Source organism: Falco biarmicus, chromosome 2, assembly GCF_023638135.1.
Source record: "Falco biarmicus isolate bFalBia1 chromosome 2, bFalBia1.pri, whole genome shotgun sequence".
NCBI lineage: Eukaryota > Metazoa > Chordata > Aves > Falconiformes > Falconidae > Falco > Falco biarmicus.
In genome coordinates, this window is record NC_079289.1 from 69,538,458 (window position 1) to 69,558,300 (window position 19,843).

The 19,843-nt window shown below is 43.8% G+C and overlaps 1 protein-coding gene across 2 annotated transcripts in view; it reads right to left on the reverse strand.

The window, feature by feature from the left end:
- Positions 1 to 19,843, reverse strand: part of NPAS2 (neuronal PAS domain protein 2) — a 106,408-nt gene that overhangs the window by 5,314 nt on the left and 81,251 nt on the right. For both annotated transcript variants that reach the window (XM_056329242.1, XM_056329243.1), the window contains exons 9-17: positions 18,365 to 18,447; positions 17,357 to 17,463; positions 15,998 to 16,145; positions 15,320 to 15,401; positions 14,475 to 14,616; positions 13,648 to 13,754; positions 13,386 to 13,460; positions 7,347 to 7,493; positions 1,142 to 1,336 (exon numbers count right to left, since the gene is read on the reverse strand). In XM_056329242.1, coding sequence (XP_056185217.1) covers positions 1,142 to 1,336; positions 7,347 to 7,493; positions 13,386 to 13,460; positions 13,648 to 13,754; positions 14,475 to 14,616; positions 15,320 to 15,401; positions 15,998 to 16,145; positions 17,357 to 17,463; positions 18,365 to 18,447 — 1,086 coding nt within the window. The remainder of the gene's footprint in view (positions 1 to 1,141; positions 1,337 to 7,346; positions 7,494 to 13,385; positions 13,461 to 13,647; positions 13,755 to 14,474; positions 14,617 to 15,319; positions 15,402 to 15,997; positions 16,146 to 17,356; positions 17,464 to 18,364; positions 18,448 to 19,843) is intronic.

Below are 19,843 nucleotides of genomic sequence, written 5' to 3' on the forward strand. Positions count from 1 at the left end.
GGGGAAGGCCTGCGGGCACGGGCCGTGACAGCGCGGCGGGGGCGCGGCCGCCGTTAGTGCCCGGCGGTGCGCGCACCCGGCTGCGGGCAGGGCAGGGGAGGGGACAGCGACCCCCCGCCGGCAGCGGCTTGTCCCCCCCGGCTGCCCCGCGCCCGAAACCCCGGGGACCGGAGCGCTGCGAGAGCGAAGCCGCCCGGTCGTGCCGGCAAGCAGCTGAGCAGGCACACGACACCCCGTGAAGACACAAGCAAGCTTAGGCGTGAGGAGCACCGCCGTAAAAGCCCAATGATGGGAATAAACCTTATTAAAGGAAAATAGTGGTGTGGGGTTTTTTTCTATTTATAATACGAATGCACTTTTTAGTCTAATAGAGTCATTGTAATACAGGTATGTAGGAGGTTAAAAGGTACCGCTGAGGGGTCTGAAGATAATAGGCTATGTTTGCTGCAGCATCAGGTAGCAGAAATAGGAGCTAAGTTCTCTAGGAAGGGAGTTACAACAGGTGGGTGGAAAAGCAAACAGTGGAAATGCTGAGAAACCAGCAATAAGACAAAAAAAACATAAAAAAATACCATGCCAAACCTGCTAGCTAGCTTTCACAGATCTCAGTAACTACTAACTGCAGCTAAACTTTTATTTCCTGGAGCAGTAATCTGTCAGGCACACTGCTCGGGGGTCTTACACAAATCTCGACATATCCCACCCACGTGCCACTACAGCAGAGCAGCTCCGTTATGTTGGTGGCACCCAACTGGGTTCAGGGAGCAAGCAGGGGTAAAGCTTATTTTGAGAGGTCACGCTGCCGGCACCACTACTGCTAGTCTCCAGTCTGGTCAGTCAGGTTTCTTTCAAGTCAACTGAAGAACAGTAAGTCATGCACACCTTCTGCACGCTCCCCTGCTCAGTTTTCAAGCTGAAACAGCTGCTCAGGTGTCCCTCCTGGCCGAGGTCTTAAAACAGGGATTTAAGGTGAAGTAAATGCTGCAGGGAGACCCTTTATGTAGACTGCCCTTGTATAGGAGAATAGGGAAGGAAAGGCAAAGGCACACTTCCAGGACTGACATAATTTTACTTGCTTGCTTAATAACAGCTCAGTGTCTTCTTTCCATATAAATGTGTCTCTATGCAAAGAAATGGTTACCTGGCTCGCTATCACACTTGCTTCTCTCAGTGCTTGCTGGTTCGCTGTTTGCGAAGATGCAATTTGCCCTTGAAGTTGAGGACTGGGGACAAGCTGCTGCTGAGAAATGGCCCCTGACCTCTGCTGTAGCTGTTGTGGCTCTGGCTGCTGAGTATTGCTGAAGCTCAGGGACACTGTCGGCTGCTGTAGGAACATCTGGAAAAGAAGGTGGGAGGATTTATTTACATAGCCCAGCTGTCTTGGATAATGAACGTGAAAGAATTCAATCCAAAGATATATTCTAAAGTTATCATGTTTCTGGATTAGCTGTGCATTTACTGTTAGTTGGAAATCACCTATCTTTCCTACATGAACAGTTCTGCTGTCTCTACTTTCTTGATTTCTTGTTCTGCAAGTGCACTCATTACTCGTGAAATATGTCCTGAAGGTACAAGTCCTCTCTCTATGGAGCAGGCACAGCCCTTGTAAGAGCAGTTCCCTGTACATGCACTGTGTTCTGGGGCATTCTGACCAGAAAGAAGAGAGTAACTCCATGTCCTTTCAGTTCTTTCATTTCTGCTTTCAACAAAATCAGTCTTTCCTTTCAGACAGGGCTGCTTTTGAATTTGTCTCTGGAAATTGGGTTGTTGAATGTTTTTAATGAGGCCACAGTCAGGCCAGAGCTCTCCGTGTTGAATGGCTGTGTCCTTATCATTGAGATGATGTGTAAACAGACAGTCACTGTCATTTATCTGATTTCCCATCAGGTAACTGTCACCTGGTGTTCTTCCTAACTGTGCCATGCATTTGACTTGTGCAGAAGTGCTAGCGGCTCCTCTGTTAGTGTTTCTGTAAATGATATACTCCATTCTTGCCTTGCAAGATGAGTCTTTCTTCTTTAAAAGTTGTAGGGCTTGGGAATTTTGGCTTTTCTAGAGGTTATTTCTTTTATTATAGCTGTACAGAGGAAAAAGGCATCTTTTAAAACTATGAATTATTAATGCTACAAGCTATCTTTACAATATTTTGAACATAGCTTCTTGCCACCGAGGACTATAGAGAGGCATGCGTCCTGTGTAGTTGAAGGCATTTTTGGATCTGATTCTGATTCCACACCACTGCTACATGTGTGGAACTCCATTAAGTGGAGCTACTTAGGGTTTAAATGAAATCAGAATCACAATTACTCTTTTCATTATTCATCCATCAGTCTCATGCCTAGCAGTACGTTGGAGGGACACCCTGTAATTAGTACACCTTTCTGCAGCTTATTGCTATATTAACAATTCCCTGAACTATCATGTCCCCTCTAATTTTTCTTGGAAGAAACCCATACCTTTCTCCAAAGGACCGGCACAGTACTTTGCATAAGTACGGGTTGATCCATCATGTTTGTACTTACTTATCTAGCTTTTAAAACATGATTTTTATTTAAATATTATAACTTTTTAATGAATCTATGTGTTCCAAGATTTTACTCAGAAAAAAGGTACAGGCAAAGCTTACATTAATCAGCTGGGAGAGGGGGGCAGTTAGGGAAAATGTTAATGCACCTAAAGCAACAGCTTGTTTCAGGTGCTGTAGGCTAATCACATCTCAAAGATGTGTGATAGAAATAAATGGGTCAAGGAACAGAGCTGGGGCTGCTTGCACTAAGTCTGAAACTAGCTCCGAGTGTTTTCTTTTAAAAACACTGCTCATTGAGTTTGAAGCCATTACATATCAGAAAGACAGATGGTCTTACAACTTCTGCCAAGTAAATAGGTCTTATTCTAAATAAATCAAAGACAGAAATTAGGAAAATTCATATTCTTGTTTATTTTCTGTATATAGAAGCTAAGCTTTGGACACATTTAGTAAATGAACTCAATTAGCAATGAAACTGGTCGCCAATGATATAAAATTTGAAATAAAGCATTTGATATAAAATTCAGAACAGGTAAAGCAAATAGGGTATTTCAAAAATGTGGTGGGGAGTGTGATCCCACTGGTACTGGCCAGATCACTGCAAGTTAAGACTTTTAGGAGGATTATCTGGAGTGTCCTCCCTGTGCATCGTGCATGGCACTGGAGAAATACTAAGCTCATCCAATGCGAAGTTAACATCTATGAATGTGAATGTCAGGCAGGGTCTGAACTTGCAGCGAACCAGTGACTTTGCAGGGACCTGCCTGTGTGCATGCCTCACTTCCAGATGAAGGCCAAAGAGCTTATCCTTGAAAGAAAGCAGAGTAACCTACTTCGTGATTACTAGAGTGTGCCACTGGGTAGGAATGTGCACAGTTAATGGTTGGCAGCTAACACTGCAACCAATTTACAAATAAGTTTATCCCAGTAAATCAATTTCATTTGTTCATGTGTTCGTATGCTGAGAGGGCTCTGAGTATTTCATACCTATGGACCCTCTGTTGCATTATAATGGCCAAAGCAGCATTTTTACTGTCTGAACATAAATGTCCTGGAAAAAACAAGCTCAAGGTAGGAAGCGATGGTGCCATTTAACCCCTGTCCCCGCAGAACTGGAGTACTCAAGATGCCTCATCAAAACAAGAATTAACCTGAGAGAGGATCGAAGCGTGGAATTTCTACCTGCTAGTTAAGCCTAAAAGCAAGAACGTGCTTCATTTTACAAAACTTACTAGTGTTTTTTTCATAGTGTGCCTCTTTTGTGATAGTCCTGTCTGAATTCCCCTGAAACACTGAAATATGGCAGCTTTAAATAACAACAGAAACCCCTTAATAGAGAATGCAATCTTTCCCAGTCTGAGCAAATCCAAGTAGAGAAATTAGCAGCTCCCTAACTGCATTGCTGGTAATGACATGTCTTGTGGCTGATTTTGCGGACTGCGAGGTCAGTGAAGCATCTTACAAATATTTTTTAATTGGCCAGCTTGCTAACATATGCAACAAAGTACTGAGGGAGGGGAGGGCCCATCTGACACTGCTGCCCCCTCATTCCAAGACAGAGGGTCCCTACAGCTAATGGATGAATCACGCTGGCAAGACATCATGGGGAAAATGTCTCTTTGACTCTACCTGTCCTTTGGATAATCGGGGGATTATAGCCTTCGGGCTCGTCATTACAGACATCAAGACTCTCTCTTTCTGTAAAATACATAAAGATGAGGAGCACAGCACTGGGAAGCTGAGATTCACTGACTTCGAAGGGAGCCTGATTTGCAAATGATGGGTGGCTGGTCTCGTTTGTAGTTCTTGCAGGCTGGTGAGGCTCAGCCCTTCTGCCTTCCTCCCTGTCCACAATTCATTAGCTAGACTGTTCAAATCTGGAGCAGGCACAGCATCCTTCAGACTTCTGAGGTTACTCTTGCTGCTCTTGTCCTTCATACTTTTGTTTGTCAGGGAAAGCAGTAACGGGGATTTAATGGGGTTTTGAACACTTTTGTTCAGGGCCCACAGCCCTCCTGCTAGTTTCATCTTTTATCCCACAAGGCGCTTGGAAATAGTTTCTGATACAGACTACCGTGCTCAACATCTGGCTGGTTAGGAAAGTGTTCTTGGTGGACTGCCGTACTGCAGTTTTGAAGATGTCTGAAGGAAATGGAAATCGGGCTTAACTCTCCACAGAGCTACCTATACACTTCTGTAGAAGGAAGCGAACCAGTGGGGAAGGTATGCTAATAAATCTGCTAATGAGGGAAAACCAGAGAACACTTCCCCCTTTTCAGACAGCCTACGGCACTCCCCTATGCTTACAGCTCTTCTACGCGGAATATTAGAGAGACCAGAAATATGCTTGATAGTAATGTGCGCCTGTTTGCTACTGTGCTTTGTAGCTCTGATAATAGACACAGATCAATGTCTGCAGGCATCCAGCTCCCTGAATGATGAAATCTGTGCGGCAAAGCATGTGGTTGGATTATCTGATTTAACAGTTTACTCCTTACTGCTTCTGAGTCACAAAAGTGCTGCATGCAAAAGTGTGAGGCTTTCTTTTAAGCTGTCCCTAAGCAAATAAGACAAAGCTAATTCCTGGTCTCACTGTACCCCTGCAGCAGCACTGTAATTTCTTTGTGTTTTGGGTTTTTTTAAACCAAGAGAAAGTGGGAGAAGGGAAAGACCCTGGCCATAAGTCAGTGTGACCGCTCGCATCTCAACACCTTGTTTGATTGCTCTGTGGAGACCAAAAGGCACCCAAACTGCAGAGGATGGCCCTCCCCATCCAGCACTGCCCCTTCAGGCAGCTATGCAGCCCCTGTGCTTCCAAGCTACCCTCCATCCCCCCGACTCTCAGTTCTGCATCTGCGTTAAGCTGGAAAATGGCCAGTACTGACACCATGGAAGTTGTAAACATCTGAAAATACTTGGTCTAATCTGGTACAGTCTTCAGGGGGGAGGATATCACCCAAATGGTGTAACTCAGAGCTACAAATTGGTATGGGGTGGGCAGTACAGAACTACCCACCATTTACCCTCTGGGCCTCCTCTTCTGTCTGCTTGAGGCCCCGTAAGCATACTTGAGAATCTGTCCCATGATCTTTGGGTTATTAAATGCACCCTAGTGCACAGGGAAGACAGCTATATAAAAATAAAATCTGTTTCCTGCATATAAGTACGTGCTCTGGTCTTCTATCTTTGCCTGAATTATGAAAAAAACAAAACAAAACAGTGAGTGTATGTGACTATTGAAGACTTCACCAGGAGAGAGTAATGGTTTTCACCCAATTAAAAAGAGAGGAAGTGAGAATATCACGTCTCTTGATATTCATAATAACAATAGCTTTAAGACACATGACACGATTCTGAACCGAAGGCCAGTTAATTGCAGTGAGAATTTCCTTTCCCATTAATCAAAGTCAGTGCAGAACCAACAGAAGAAATGCACTGAAATTAAACCTGGTCTACTTCTATGCTTATATGGCACCAGGAACAGAGTCCTGGTTTTGGGACCCACCATTGCTGTGCTGTTTTACAGCGGTGCACATGCAGCAACTTAGATGGCAGTTTCTAATTTGGCTTCACTGATCCCTTAATTGCCTAAACATACAATCCCAATTTGTTTTAATATGTGAAACTGCATTTCACAGGTGCTGATGATGGGTGAGAGCCTGTTTCTGTGGAAGCTGGGAGCAAAATTCCCGTTGACTTCAGCAGATCCCAGGTTTTCACCCTGTGCTTAGGATGTTCTCTAAGACATTTGTTTCTGTGACGGAACTTGTCTTCTAAAAAAACCTTGTTAGTACAGTAATCACAGTGGGTCCCCAATGTAACATTTCTAGCAAGGGTCATTTAACCTGGCACTTGCAGTTAAATTATAAGGATCATAGCAGTAATCACCCGGAGTTCAGCGAACTTCCATAAAACCGGATGGTATGTCCATTTGTCATTAAGTGAAACCTGCGACGCGCTGAACTGCACTTGCTATTTTTTCAGAGGTTTGGTAGACATAAGGGGTAGCACAAAGCAAATACTGTACTTGGTGAATTAAAAGCAGATACTGTACTTAGTAAATTCTAGGTCTGTGTAGGAGGTACCAAAGGCAGATGAACAGCAGGCGCAGTCAGCTTCACCCTAAAGGCTTAAGCTGGTCCAGTGATGAACAAATTCAGACACCTCTTAGGTGTGAACAAATGCACATCAGCAAAGGTTGGGGTTTTTTTAACATGGCAGGGAAATTAATCTCTTGTGCTCTGTATCTGGGCTGGGGTAGGGTCAGGAAAACAGGGAGCGAATGAAAGAGATGAGCACTGCCTGAAGGAGGGCTGCTGGCTGAAGGGGAGCTGGACGGACAGGATACTGAGCACGAGGGATGCCAACGCGAAGCAAGCGGTGACTGGATGGAAGTTAATGAACTGTAGAGAATAATCATTGGCAAGTGCAAACTTGAACATTTTTCTACTACAACTGCTCAGTCTGAAGACTAAGTAGATAAAAGTATTAAAATGCTACTGTAAATGACCCAAATTCTTCTGCTTCTCCCAACAAGAGGAGAAGATAACATGTATAAGAAATATAATAGATATGGATAAATATATAGAAGAAATGCCTACTTTGAGGTATTTCTTCCTTCTCTTCTTCCAGAGAGCTCTTCAGTCTTTCTTGACATAGGTTACTCCAGAGGCTTTCAGAGGGTAACATCCTTATTCAGATGAGCTGGTTTCCACATGTCCAGATTTCCTAGACTCTGGAGCTAATTTTAAGTTGCCAACACTATTGATGGCCACGTGAGAGAAGATGCTTTGCTCTGCCCCTCCCAGCAGTTACACACCTGTACGCTGGAGTCCTGGACCAGGCAGAGCTGCTCCTGTATCTTCTGTAGCTCCTCCTGCTGCCAGCGGATGTTGGCCTGCAGGATCCGGGTCCGCTGCTCTAGCTGGTCCTTGATGGTCTGGAACATGCTGAACTGTGCTGAGAACTGGAAAAAAAAAAAAAAAGAGGTAAAAATGAGTCATTATAATACAAACAGGCCTCAGTAGAACAGTTCTGTAAGAAGTTATTGGTTTCTTGACTGCAAAGCACAGCCAAAGGAATAAAAGCCGTTTGCAATATACTAACATCTCAGCAGAGATAAATCTTGTCTATTTTCAATTTTACACACATATATTAAATTGCCTCAGTTATAGCGATCTGCTTACAACTGACCCTGTTCTGTTAGGGAATTATCAGAAGGACTGTTTTTGAGAGTATGCTACTTTAAAATATCAAGAGCATCTTAATTGGATGGCAAATGAGTGCATGGTTTTTATTAGTCTGTAGTTTGGAGCCCTTAGTGTGGCGTAACTGTATATTCTAGATGTGTTTTACTAATGCTTTCCTATTTTCTGCATAGAAATGGCAGTGCTGCAGTGGCTTATTCTGGGGATGACTTACTATAGCATCACACAGCAGCTGACCACAGTAAACATTTTCTAGGTTTCTACAGATGAGTAGTAGTCAAACTACAAGGAATACTCATTGAGTTATTTTTATGCGTGATGTAAAATGAGTAGCTCAGCTCAGTGGGAGAAAGGCTATTCTAAATAGTAATATAAAATGGAGATCAGTAATCAGGGTCAAGAAGAAAATGCAACCTCCAGTAGCAGTAACCTGGCACAAAGTGGAATCATTCAAGAAGTGTGGAGCAGACTAACACAGCAATAAATTCCTAGTTTTATTTGGCATTTTTTATTTGGGTATGATTCAAAGTCCACCAAAGTTAATTATTCCTTTAATAGGCTTTGGAATACTTGCTTTGCATGAGCTTATATTCCAAAAGTAAAAAACAGTCTTTGGAAAAAAAGAACACTTCAAAACATCTGTAAGCTTTTCTGTAATCAAGGCATCCAAGACCTCTCTGAAAATGTGATGCTGTGAGTGTCCAGGCAAATGAAAAATAACAATTCTGCTGTGACTTGAAAACGGTGCCCCATTCTCCTGTCTGTTCCAGTGGCTCTGTGCTGGTGGGTGAACCGATGCACGCTGCTGGCGCCTTCCTGCTCCATGGAGGTGCACTGGCTTACACCACTTCTGCTTTTTAATGGGAAAGCAAGAATGGTAACAGGAAGGGAATTAAGGAGCTCTCTGGTGCTGGCAACACTCTACAGTTAAGTGAAATTTCTGGTTACTTAGAGAAATCTAAATGTGACAGGTCAGATTTGGATCAGCTAACCACTTTGGTTTCAACCAGTTAAAGTACCTTCACATTCCCTCTAGCAAAGCTGAAATCTCCAAGTAAATGGCCTTTAGGTGAGAAAGTATGAGAACTTCAGTGGTTTTTTTTTAATTATTATTTTTCAGGTGGAGGGAGGCTTTCCTGCATAATCTGGGATGTCACTGCACAAAGAGTGGTGGCAAGGTGGAGGGGAGTTTCTTGGCCAACCCTGCTTAGGGCTGCTAAGGGTGGCATGTGTGGCTGCTGCTGGCAGAGGACCTCAGAGCTCACCTGGGTGGCAGGTATCTGTGAGTATGCACAGCTTGCTCCGTCTGCACAAGCAGAGTTAACGTCAGCACTTGGCCTCTGGTGCTGTGACTCGTGGCACATGTGCCTTCAGACAGCAGCCCTGTCATCTGCAACCCGCGTCCTCCCCCAGAGCAGAAAAATTATGTCAAAGCTCTTGAAGGGCAGTTTGTGTTACATCTGGTTGGTGTTACAGGGGAGAAGTCAGAGCAGGGTCTCTCTCTTTCTAGTCCATGGCTAAAGTGTTAACCCAAGGAATGGACAAGTGGAAACCTCTGATGTTTGGGTACCAGGACATGTGACTCAAAGCGGTGTCTGGTGTTGCTTCTTGTAGTCTGACTCCACGTTTCTGAAGAGTCCCAGGTACCCTGATTTTAGGAGTGGGATGACGCTATGCAGCAACGGCTTGCTTAGGTGAGATGCAGCTAATTCCTGCCTTAACTTGGGTCTGTACAAAAGAACTTTTTAAGAAGACAAGTCTTGCAACTTAATTCTCTGTATATGAACTCTGTTAGTGAGGATTACTCTTAAGACTTCAACAAGGGTCCTTATCAGAAAAGAATTAAAACCAATTGTAGCCGAAAGTTTAATTTTAGCTGCCAGGCTTGTGGATGGCAAACTTTTCATTAATGTGTGAACACCTTGAAGACAATTCGGAAAAGGAATCCAAATTTCTTCAATTAATAAATGTAAGGAATTTTATAACAGATAATTTTATAAGCATTTTATACTTCAATAAGAAACAAAATCCATTTCCAGGTCTTAGTTTTGAATTTGAATTTGCTTTGCAGAGTTGCATGCAAGGGCACATTTTAAATTATTATTCCTTAATTTTTTTCAGCACCTTCTTATATTTAGCATATTCATCCAGTACTGTCTTTTTGTTCTCTTTTTCATGTGCCTTTTGTATTAATACAGTTAAGAACAACAATTAGCTGGTATACTAGAGTGAAAGCCATTATGGAAGAAGACAAGGAACTTTCTCTTTTCCTTTTTTCCCTTTCCCACTCTAACCTCCAAATTTGTTGATAACTCTAGCCATGACCCCTGTGATTACAGAGCTTCTATTGTTTTTGTACAATGAGACGCTAACAGCAATTGACCTTCACCAGTGAGTATTTATCTCAAGATCATTAACTGCTTTACTAATTAGGGGAGAAATCTGTAATTGTATAATAAATTAAAAGAGCTTAACTCAAAATGTTACACAGAAAGCACTGCTTTAACTCTGTCACTGGCATCAGATGAAGTTGCTTTTCATCTCACTTAGGTATTTACAAACATCTGTAGGATCCCTAGAGAAGCTATACATAGAAAAGTGCCGGCTTTCCAGATACAGTCAAGCATGGAAGACTTCACCAGTGAGATATCTATCTATAATTGAGCAGTTTAATCCAGGTTTGTTAATGCAGACAAAAAAAGAAACAACCCAGCAGTAATTTTAGTCTGGTTTCTTAAAACGATTAAATAATAAAGTGATGCTTTTGGGATCATGTCGGCAGATGTTCCGGTAGGGACAGGCTTGGTGCACAGGCGCTGATGGTCCAGACAGGCTGTACAGCCCAGGGAGTGGGACTGGCACTTCATGACTGGCCACTTCACTGGAGTGGGTCATGACTCCACCAGCATGGACATCTGAAAGAGGCCAGCTGAACTGTGTCTGCAGAGGGGCGTTTCTTTTCACTGGGTGCCATCCCAGGGTACCAGGTTCACTCCCTCTCTCTCTAGGTGATGAGGGGGCTGCAGCCAGGGGAGGAGACTTACGGCCCCTGTATCTGTCAGGATGGTCCTTCACTTCAAATGTGATGAACAAAAAGATGGACACACCAAAAACATCCTGTTCCTGCAAGTTCCATGACAATAGAAAAAAGAAGTAAAGAAGAGAGACCCTATTTATTTTTTAGCTCTGTAGTTTCTTTTAAACCTTTCTTTTCCACCTGCCTTCCAACTTTGAATCCTTCTGGCCAATGCTAGAGACATGCAACAAAGTTGTGAGTGTCTCAAAATTAGCAGGGTGCTATAATTTCAGGAAAGCTTTAGCTGAGCAAAGCCTTTCCTCTTGCGGGAAAGGCTGGTTCCATGCACCGGCCTTGCAAGGCGCAGCCCCTGGGAAAATGGGTTTCATTAGTTTTGCAGCTCACCAAACAACTTGTTCATTCTTTCTGTCTTCTGAATAACACCTGCGCAATCCCAAATGGATTATTAGTGCTAATTATTATTCAGTCATCAACAACCGCTGTGTTGTAGGGGATTTTAATTTATTACAATGAGGAAGGCAAACAAACAAATATTCTAATAGGGAGCACTTGGTTTAAAGTAAACCATTTACATTCAGGCGACATCTAGTACTGTGCTGTCTGTTCATTCAGACAAACACGGCAGAAGCTAAAATTGCATTTTGGCGGAGACAGAACCATCACAGCCTTTGCTTGAAATAAAACTAATCAAAGTTCAAGCAGATGGTGCCTGAGGCGGCAGCTAGCTGCTTGCTGCAGACGTGGTTGTGGCTGCTTAAAATGTCCTTCCTCTCTGCTGCTGCCCCGTAGATGAACGTTAGCTGCGAGGACGCCCATCAGCGTGGCCAGGCTCGGCACTCTGCCTTTCAGCCCCTGCCATCGGTCACCATCAGCTGAGGGCGAGCGGCAGAAAGGCAGCGGGGAGCAGCCTGTGCAGCTCCTGCTCTGGGCTGGCAGTGGGGCGCCTGGTCATGCTATTTCTAAAAGCACGAGCTTGTGTTCTGCCACTAAACTGCCGTGAAACGTTCAACCAGGAAACCAAGGAAGTGTTCGTGGGGGGAAGCATGCGTACCTGGATTTCGTCCCTGTCTCGCTTAGTGCTGCAGGCACCTTGTCTTTTAAGTAATGGATTATCTTGCTGTAGGCTGACATGTTTATTATTTTAAGGTAGGAAGTACAGAATAGGTTCATAAATTTCATAACAGTTTATGAAAATCACCCAAGTGTGTGGAGATTTGGTACTTTTCCCAGGAGTATCACTGTGGAGTGTGAGCATCAGCAACCTGGGCTGCAGCGTCCTGGCGTTATTTCCCTGCTCCACATCGAGCTCCATCTGGAGCTTCGCCAGGAGCATTGCTGTGGTTCTGCTGCCGTTTGAGAAGAGGGCTGCCAGAGGGCTGGCTATGCGTTCAGACTCCAGTCAGCCCTTCTCCTTTCACAGAGGTTTAACTGGCCCGAAGAGGCTTAACCAGTGTCTGTGTGACTGGACGGTGCTCTGATGTGGTGGAAAAGAAATGGAGTTGGTGTGCCAGTAAGAGCGTTTTACTGGGAAAGGGCAAGGCAGCAAGGCTCTCAATAAACGACTGGAAAATATCTCTTCACAAAGAGCTTTGATAGAGAAGAAAGGGAGGTAGAAAAATGTCAAACAAAACACGTGCGGGTTTATAATAAATAAACTAATTGATGTTTGGAAGTGCATTAATGAATAACAGAAAGAAATATCTGTAAAAGAAAATGAATGCTCAGAGCAGATAATTGATATGCTTTTTCTTTGCTGCATGCTGGTGTGGAGTCGTGAAAAGAATATTAAACATAGAAGATAAATGAGAATTTGTTACTTTAAAGCAGAGATCCTTAGGCCTTTGGATGTTTTATATGCTACAGGAAGAAACCCTGGGATCTTGTGAAGGAGTACAGGGTACTAATGGTACAAGCAGCCTAGGTCTAGGAATACTCTGTCATTTCTAAATTCAGAGGATAATGAGGTGTATCATCACAGCATGACCAGAGGATAGAAACAATGTGATGGGAACACGATACTCAAATTTCCTCCTTCAAGATCTACTGCAAATGGAACACTGAGGTGGCTTTTTGGCCATCACCCACCTTTGGGGTACGGGCTGATAGATTTCACTGAAGGAATTTGTCTCCAGCAGTATCCTGACCATTAATGGCACACTCACAAAATGGGTTTTGTTGAACTGGTGTGTCCTTTGCTGCTGGTTAGTTCCACATCAGCATAGTGAAACAAAGGTGCTTTTAGGAGGACTGGGTGTCTTTGTTAGGTTTTGGTTTTAATTCTCATTGTGACTTTGATTTTGATGGAACGTGATTCTGTAGAAGCAAAATTGAAAACTCTTTCTACATCTGTTTGTTGTTCTCCTGTGAAATAGATGTGTGTGTGCACCTGAACCTATGTGTACCTGGGCTTCTGCTCTGAATACCTGTATGCAGATATATGTTTAAACACACACATTTACAGCTCAGATTACTTTTCCACAGTATTTTAAGCATTTGAGAGCTGGTAGATTTGGAGATTTTAGCCAAATTTGGAGATTTAGCGTAAAAGCTCCAAACCCAGAAAATACCAGGAGATAAGCAAGTGACCTATTCCACTTCCAGATCCCCAACCAACCTGTGCCAGAGGTGCAGGCTGATTTTGCAGAGTTGCTTGAGGCAGCAGCTGCTGTGGGAGAAGCTCACATGGAGGCTGAGAAAGCAAAGAAACCTAGGTTAAAAACAAACCAAAACAACTTTATTTATCAGTTTGGCTCCTTTAAATTTTAGGTTTCTTCTAATGCCATGGCTTTTGTGTAAGTCGTTTTGAATTGCTAAGCTGCATATGTGGCACATGCTTTACACCGTCTGCTTATTTTGATGACTCGGTGTGAAGTTACCTGAAGAGCAGTAGGTTGACTGAGCCTGTGCATGGATAAATCCTGCTGTGTGCTCGGTGTTCTTGGCAATGGAGTGTTAGACTCTGCAATCAGCTTTGTTGGTGTAGCTGCAAGAAAAGTACTGGTGAGTTCTCACACACTACAGATCATCCCCATTTGAAGTATTACAATGACACCTAGCTAGAAATTATTATGGCCTGGCTAAATTCCAGCAGGAGCCAAGGCTGTTCTTGTTGACTACAATGGCAGTAAAATTAAACTGATAAGGAGGATCTGGGTAAAGATAAAAGTAAATGAGACAGATTATGGATCTGTGCTCCAATGAACAGAGCAACAGAACCGAAGAGCTGTTCTAAACCAGCTGGAACTCCCTTCATATGGGCCAAATAACTGCAAATTTAGATTCACTCATTGGCTTTTCTTCCAGACCAAGGCAGAGAAAGAGTGTATAAGGTGTGCCCAACTCAAGGCTGGAGCATTCTGAGTCTTGATGAGACCATTATTACTCATCTAAGTGTAGAGGGGCCTCATATTGCTCAGGCTGATGCCCGCAAATCTGAAGACAGACATCCTCATTTTCACAACAGATTGAGACAGCAGGTCGCACGGCTAGTCCTGCTACTCATTTTCCAGTGTATATGTGGCTGCACTAGAACCTTGTGTCTTGTATGTTACCATTTCAGATTATGCACTTCATTGTCAATGACAAACACGTATCATCTATACCTCATAAATAACTGTTAAATCAGCAACTGCGGTATATAGGCACACATTCTGTTAACTTGGCTAAATTAAAAATAATGCAGTAACCCAGAAATGCCACTCACATGCTGGGTCCGACTTGGGTGTGTGGGAAGATTTTGGTGAGCTCCTGGATGATACCGAGGGTGTCCGACTAGCGCTGAGGATTGAGGCACCAATATCAAGTGCATTAAAGTGCTGTTCAGGATCCAAGCTGGCACCATTGTCCTAAAACAACCCCCCAAAAAAGGGAAGAGCTATTGCATCTGTCGGGGTAAAAACATATTGAAATGCAACTAGTAATGGCTGCACACCCGGTTCTTTGGCTGGCCTAAAATGGCTTGAGCAGAACTAATCCCAGGTAGGCCAGCAGAAGACCTAGGCACAGGTGTCAATGTCCCTTCCAAACAGCATCTAACTACTGCATTGTACAGGGAGCTATCACTGAATTGGAAATAAATAGCAAGCTGCTGCCATAGTAATTTTGTGCCTTCAGATGTTTTTCTGAATCTTTCTTCTGTGTTCAGTTGGATGTGACAGCAGCTGCAACCTCTGTGAGACACTCAGCCGTGCTCTGAGGAGGAGCTTTTCTTTCTTCCCTCAGCAGATCACTGAGATGCAGCCAAGGAGGCTGGTTGCCAGAACATGTCCAAATGAATCTTTAAACTGTAGTACCTTGCCAAGGAAAGGTGGAGATATCTCACATTGCTCCTGCCCATGTTCCACTTGATTTGTGGCTTTTAATGATCCCCAGGTTTATCTTTTCATGATCTTACCTGATTTACGTTAAAATTATTCAAGTGGAGCAATGAATTCTGAAGTCAAGGGGATCCACCCAGAAGGACAATGCCGGAGTCTTTGGTGAGGGTAATAAAGGAAGAAGGTTGTGATTACTACATATAATAATGAAAAAAAGCTTTCCTCATTGTACCTTTAGTGCTGAGGACACAACCTCTGAGGACACTTCTTCCAAGCCCATCTCCTGCCTCCTTTCCACCCGAACATCTGCATAACTGAATGGAAAATAAAATTCTATGTTATGTCAACAATATCAACGTGGTATGTTTATATTTCATAAAGTATGCCTTAAGCAAGCAAAGGAACATATTATTGTAACAGCTGAAAAATCACTGAAGTCAAATGCTTCTGAATAACCTTTGAGAGACTGTTTTAATTTTCAGGTTTTCCTCTGTTCCTATCTTCTTGAAGTCAAGAACTATATTAAAGAAGTATATATAAAGGTCAAGTTCACATCCTACAACTACTTTATGACTTCATTGGAAAGCTTCCACACATCTCTTTAAAGACAACATAAGGATTAGAGGAAGGGAATAGTTAAGGGACCTGTCTACTCTCTCTGTTTGCACGAAATGGAAAAACGTTAAGTTTATCTGCCCCTAAACTCATGATTGAGAAATCAAACTTAGCATAAAGTAAGGTTTATTCTGATAATTTTTCAACAATGAACACATTTTCTTCAGAGAGTTCAGGCTTAATTTTTTGTTATGTAAAAGACATTATGTTTTTAAGAGATAATTGCTGGCAGTCATGAGGATGCCCTTATCTTACTGTCCTTTATGTCCCCGTCCATTGATAAGATTTTCCATACCTTACCACCATGTGTGTGCACACAATGAACTCTGGCTTGGAGTTCCACTGGTGGTAGGTGATATAGTAATGGGTCTGGAGCCAGATCCACTGCTGTCCTTTGGTCAGAAACCGATAGCAGCACGACTTCCCCTTGCCAAACTGCATCACTGTCAGCAGAAAATACACACAGCTTGTAGAGCAATTTCCAACGTGAAAATGACATGAAATGTGAAAAGAGTGACAAAAATATCTGTGGCCCCATCAGTTCTCAAGGGAGACAGGAGTCTAGGCACCTTTTGAGTGAGTGGTTCTGTCAGTCTTATGGTACAGCAAAAATCACAAAGATCAGCAGGTACCTTCTTCTGACACTTCGAGTGGTACATTCCTATACAGTACAATAAACCTTAAGTATGGACACTAATGCATTAGTGTCTGCTACAATTTAAACATAGATCTTACTCTGGTTTATGTGCTGATCACATACTGCTTAATTAGGCATCTGGGATTAATTTCTAAGTTACCATCTTACATTCTATAGCAGAAAAGTACAAGGATAAAAATGCTTGAAAAGATGAGTATTGTGTGCAGATGGATTCAGAATGAAGTGAGTATAGGAGATAACATTGTGCAATGACAAAAATAATTTGAAACGGAAAGAAAATTCCCAGACTGGCAAGCATTCAACCTGCAATAAACTGGGGTGTATTGAAGGTTTTAAAGATTCACCGACAAAATTAATCTCTGCTTTTCATCCCCGGTGATTTCAAGGTGTTCCCAAACATGCACATATTTCACCTTTCTATATTTTATTAAAATATCAAAACTAATGTTGACAGGATATTTTCAGGACACCCAGAGGTGGTAAGCTGAGATGTTCAGCCAGTTCTGCAAGGAAATATTTGAAAAGCATTGCCCCATTTTCTTTACTTAGTGGAAGAATTTTTCAATTAAATTTTAATAGACTACATTTAAATAATCACAGGTAATCCCAAATACATGGTGAACAACATTAGGGTAAACAAGCCTCAAGAATTTTATAAAATAAGATCTCCTCTGAGGTTGCTTGAACTATTCCTGCATATTCTTTACTAATAAAGCAGGGGTCTAATCTGGCATATTTTATCCATCCAGTGAGTCTTGTTGACTGCTTTTGGGGATACAGAAGGTAAAATTGTATTTTTCAGAGCTTAATAAGTCTGGCTCAGATGCCGATCAGCTGCAGTGCCCCCAGTCTGCTACAGCTCCGCTAAAACATACAGGCGTGAGGTAAGGGTCAAACCTCCCCTCCCAAGTTTAAACCAATTTTAACTGAAACTACATTGCACTGAAAAGAGATGTCCCAGTGACTCCACAGGAACCTGGGCCATGTGATACTCACAGTGTTCATGGCACCTTGCTAGCAGCTCTAGGTCATCTATATGGTAATAGTCGTAGCCAGAAGTACCCAGCACTTCAAAAGGCAAGTATCCTATAATCGGCGGTGCTCTGCGGTTAGGCACAATGTAAGTGAATTCATAAACCACAAAACAAGCAGTTCTGCATGTTGACGTGGATATGCAAAAAATCCAGATCTGCTCTCGCTCATTGGTACACAGTTATCCACCCCACGGGACCAGATCCTGACTTTCCCCACCTTATGCCTGGGATGCCTGGCTGGGCATGGCAGTGCTGGTGGGCACTGTCCCTCCAGGACAAGCCTATGATGACCCCATCTTTCCAGGGAAAATGTGGTTATGGAAAGCAACTCAGCTTCTCAGGGACCTTCACAGAGGAACCTGCTGTGTGAGGGAGCCATTCCCTGGCCGTTCCTTGGTCAGGGGCTCTACTATGGCTCCTGCAGTCCCTGCACAGGGGAATGCGCATGGTGAGGCGATAGGAAGCCACCGTCTGCCAGGGCTGGGTGGGTAGGAGGGGAGATCATCTGTGCCGCTTCCCTCTGGGTGCCTGCAGAACTACTCTGTGGCATGCTGAGGCAGTTGCTTTGTACCTTTGCTGGCACAGTTGTCTCAGGCCAGCATAGACTTTCCCTCTGTAACTCAGTGGGAATTACACATAGTCAACGGCTGGATCTGGAAAGAATGATTTCTGCAGCTGTATAATAATTAGATCTTTTTGCCATGTGACAGACTTTGGTCCACTGATATTTTAAAGGAAACAAGAACAAACTAATCTCAAATTTTTCCTGAGAAGCTTCAAAGACTGATAAAAATAAATGCAAAAATAAATGTAAAATAGTCAACATCAGCTTTTGTAGGAATTTCAGTGGCAACCCTCCTGTTCATGTGACTTAGATATGAAATGGAATGCTATTTGAAATAATTGCGCTCACAAAAATAGCAGTAGATGAGCACCACACATAACCAGGAGTGCTTTTCTTGTCACCAACCTGTGATCCAGGAATAAAAATTTCCACTCCAGACTGTGTCTTGATGTGAATTCCTCTAGAGGTTCTTCCACAATGCACATCTCCTGTATGGTGAAGAAAACTGACTTACTGAGAGTTGCAGCTTCATTCCTCTGCTTCATCTAGCTTTCTTGAGCTATAAATACACGGTGCGTAAGAGGAGAAAACAGAGGATTCACACGTTTCCTGGCAATTCCAGAGAGCGATCTATTGTGTTTATCAATGCCAACATTTTTGCAGGAGTTGGGGAGAAGAACTCGTGACGCACATGGGCTTAAGAGATGAGGCTGTTCCTTGGGGTGCCACAGCATTTATGGCTTTGTGCCTGGGTGCAATGGCTGTGCTGCCCGTGGCCCCGAGAAGCAGTGCCCCTTCCCAGCATCCAGCCTGTGCTCGGTCCCACCTGGGTTTGCCATGTCTTTCCTCACTCTCTTTAAATTACTAAATATAGCCAGTGCCCTTGCCTGGCCCCTTTGGATGTTTGCCCTCTGAGCCCTCTTTGAGAAAGGGGGATGCTGTCCTTTCCGCTCAACAGCTGTGGAGGAGTAAATGGCTTTTCAAGCAGGCAGCCTGCACAGGGCCCGCCAGGTGGGTGAAGGGCAGTGGTTTTGCCTTGCGCTGCGCTCCCGCAGTGAAGAAGCTGGCCCTTCAGACTCACCGTAGCCCTCGGTGCTCATGAGAATGACGAGTGAATTACAGGAGGCAGGACACAGGGCTGTCTGTGAGGCAGGGCATCCTTGCCCCAAAGGATAAGGATCAGGAGGCAGTTGGCAGTGATTAGTGGTTGGGTGGAGGTGGGAAGGGCAGGAAGGATGGCACCATGGTGCATGGCTGTGCATGGTCTGAGGCTGGCCACATGCCCCATATCTGGCTCCCAGCCTGCTTGCAGCTCCCCTCTGCTGGCTTCTCTTTCACAGACAGTTTGCAGGGGAAACTCCAGCTCCATGAGCTGCCTAGAGTCAGCCTGGAGACCTCTGGCCTGGGACTTCCCAGCATCAGTGCTCAGGATTTGGTGGCATCCAGGGTTACTGCGTCCCCCATGTCTCTGCTGCAGGAGGGTCTCCATCACCACCGATAAGGACAGCCTGCCCACTGGCCCCCAATGCTGCTGTCCCTCTGCTCCTTGGTGCCATGTGCCCCTGCGTCATGCAAGTGCTCAGCGACACCCTCCCATCATCTCCACTGCCACTTCTCTCTCTGCTGGCCCTCTTGGGGAGAGAAGTCTTTCAGACCACCAATGTTTTAAACCCTCTTGGGACCAGAGGACAAGCTGAGGTGTGCTGCCATCAAGCATTTCTTTGATACATATCAACACTCACAAAACTGATTAAATTTGCTGGCTGTACAGAGGCAAAGAGCCTCAGATTCCTCCCTCTCTAGAGCCTCAGATTCCTCCCTCTCTCCCTCTCTAGTTTACACCAAAATCCATGTTGATGCCAAGAACGTACTCTAAAATCCAAG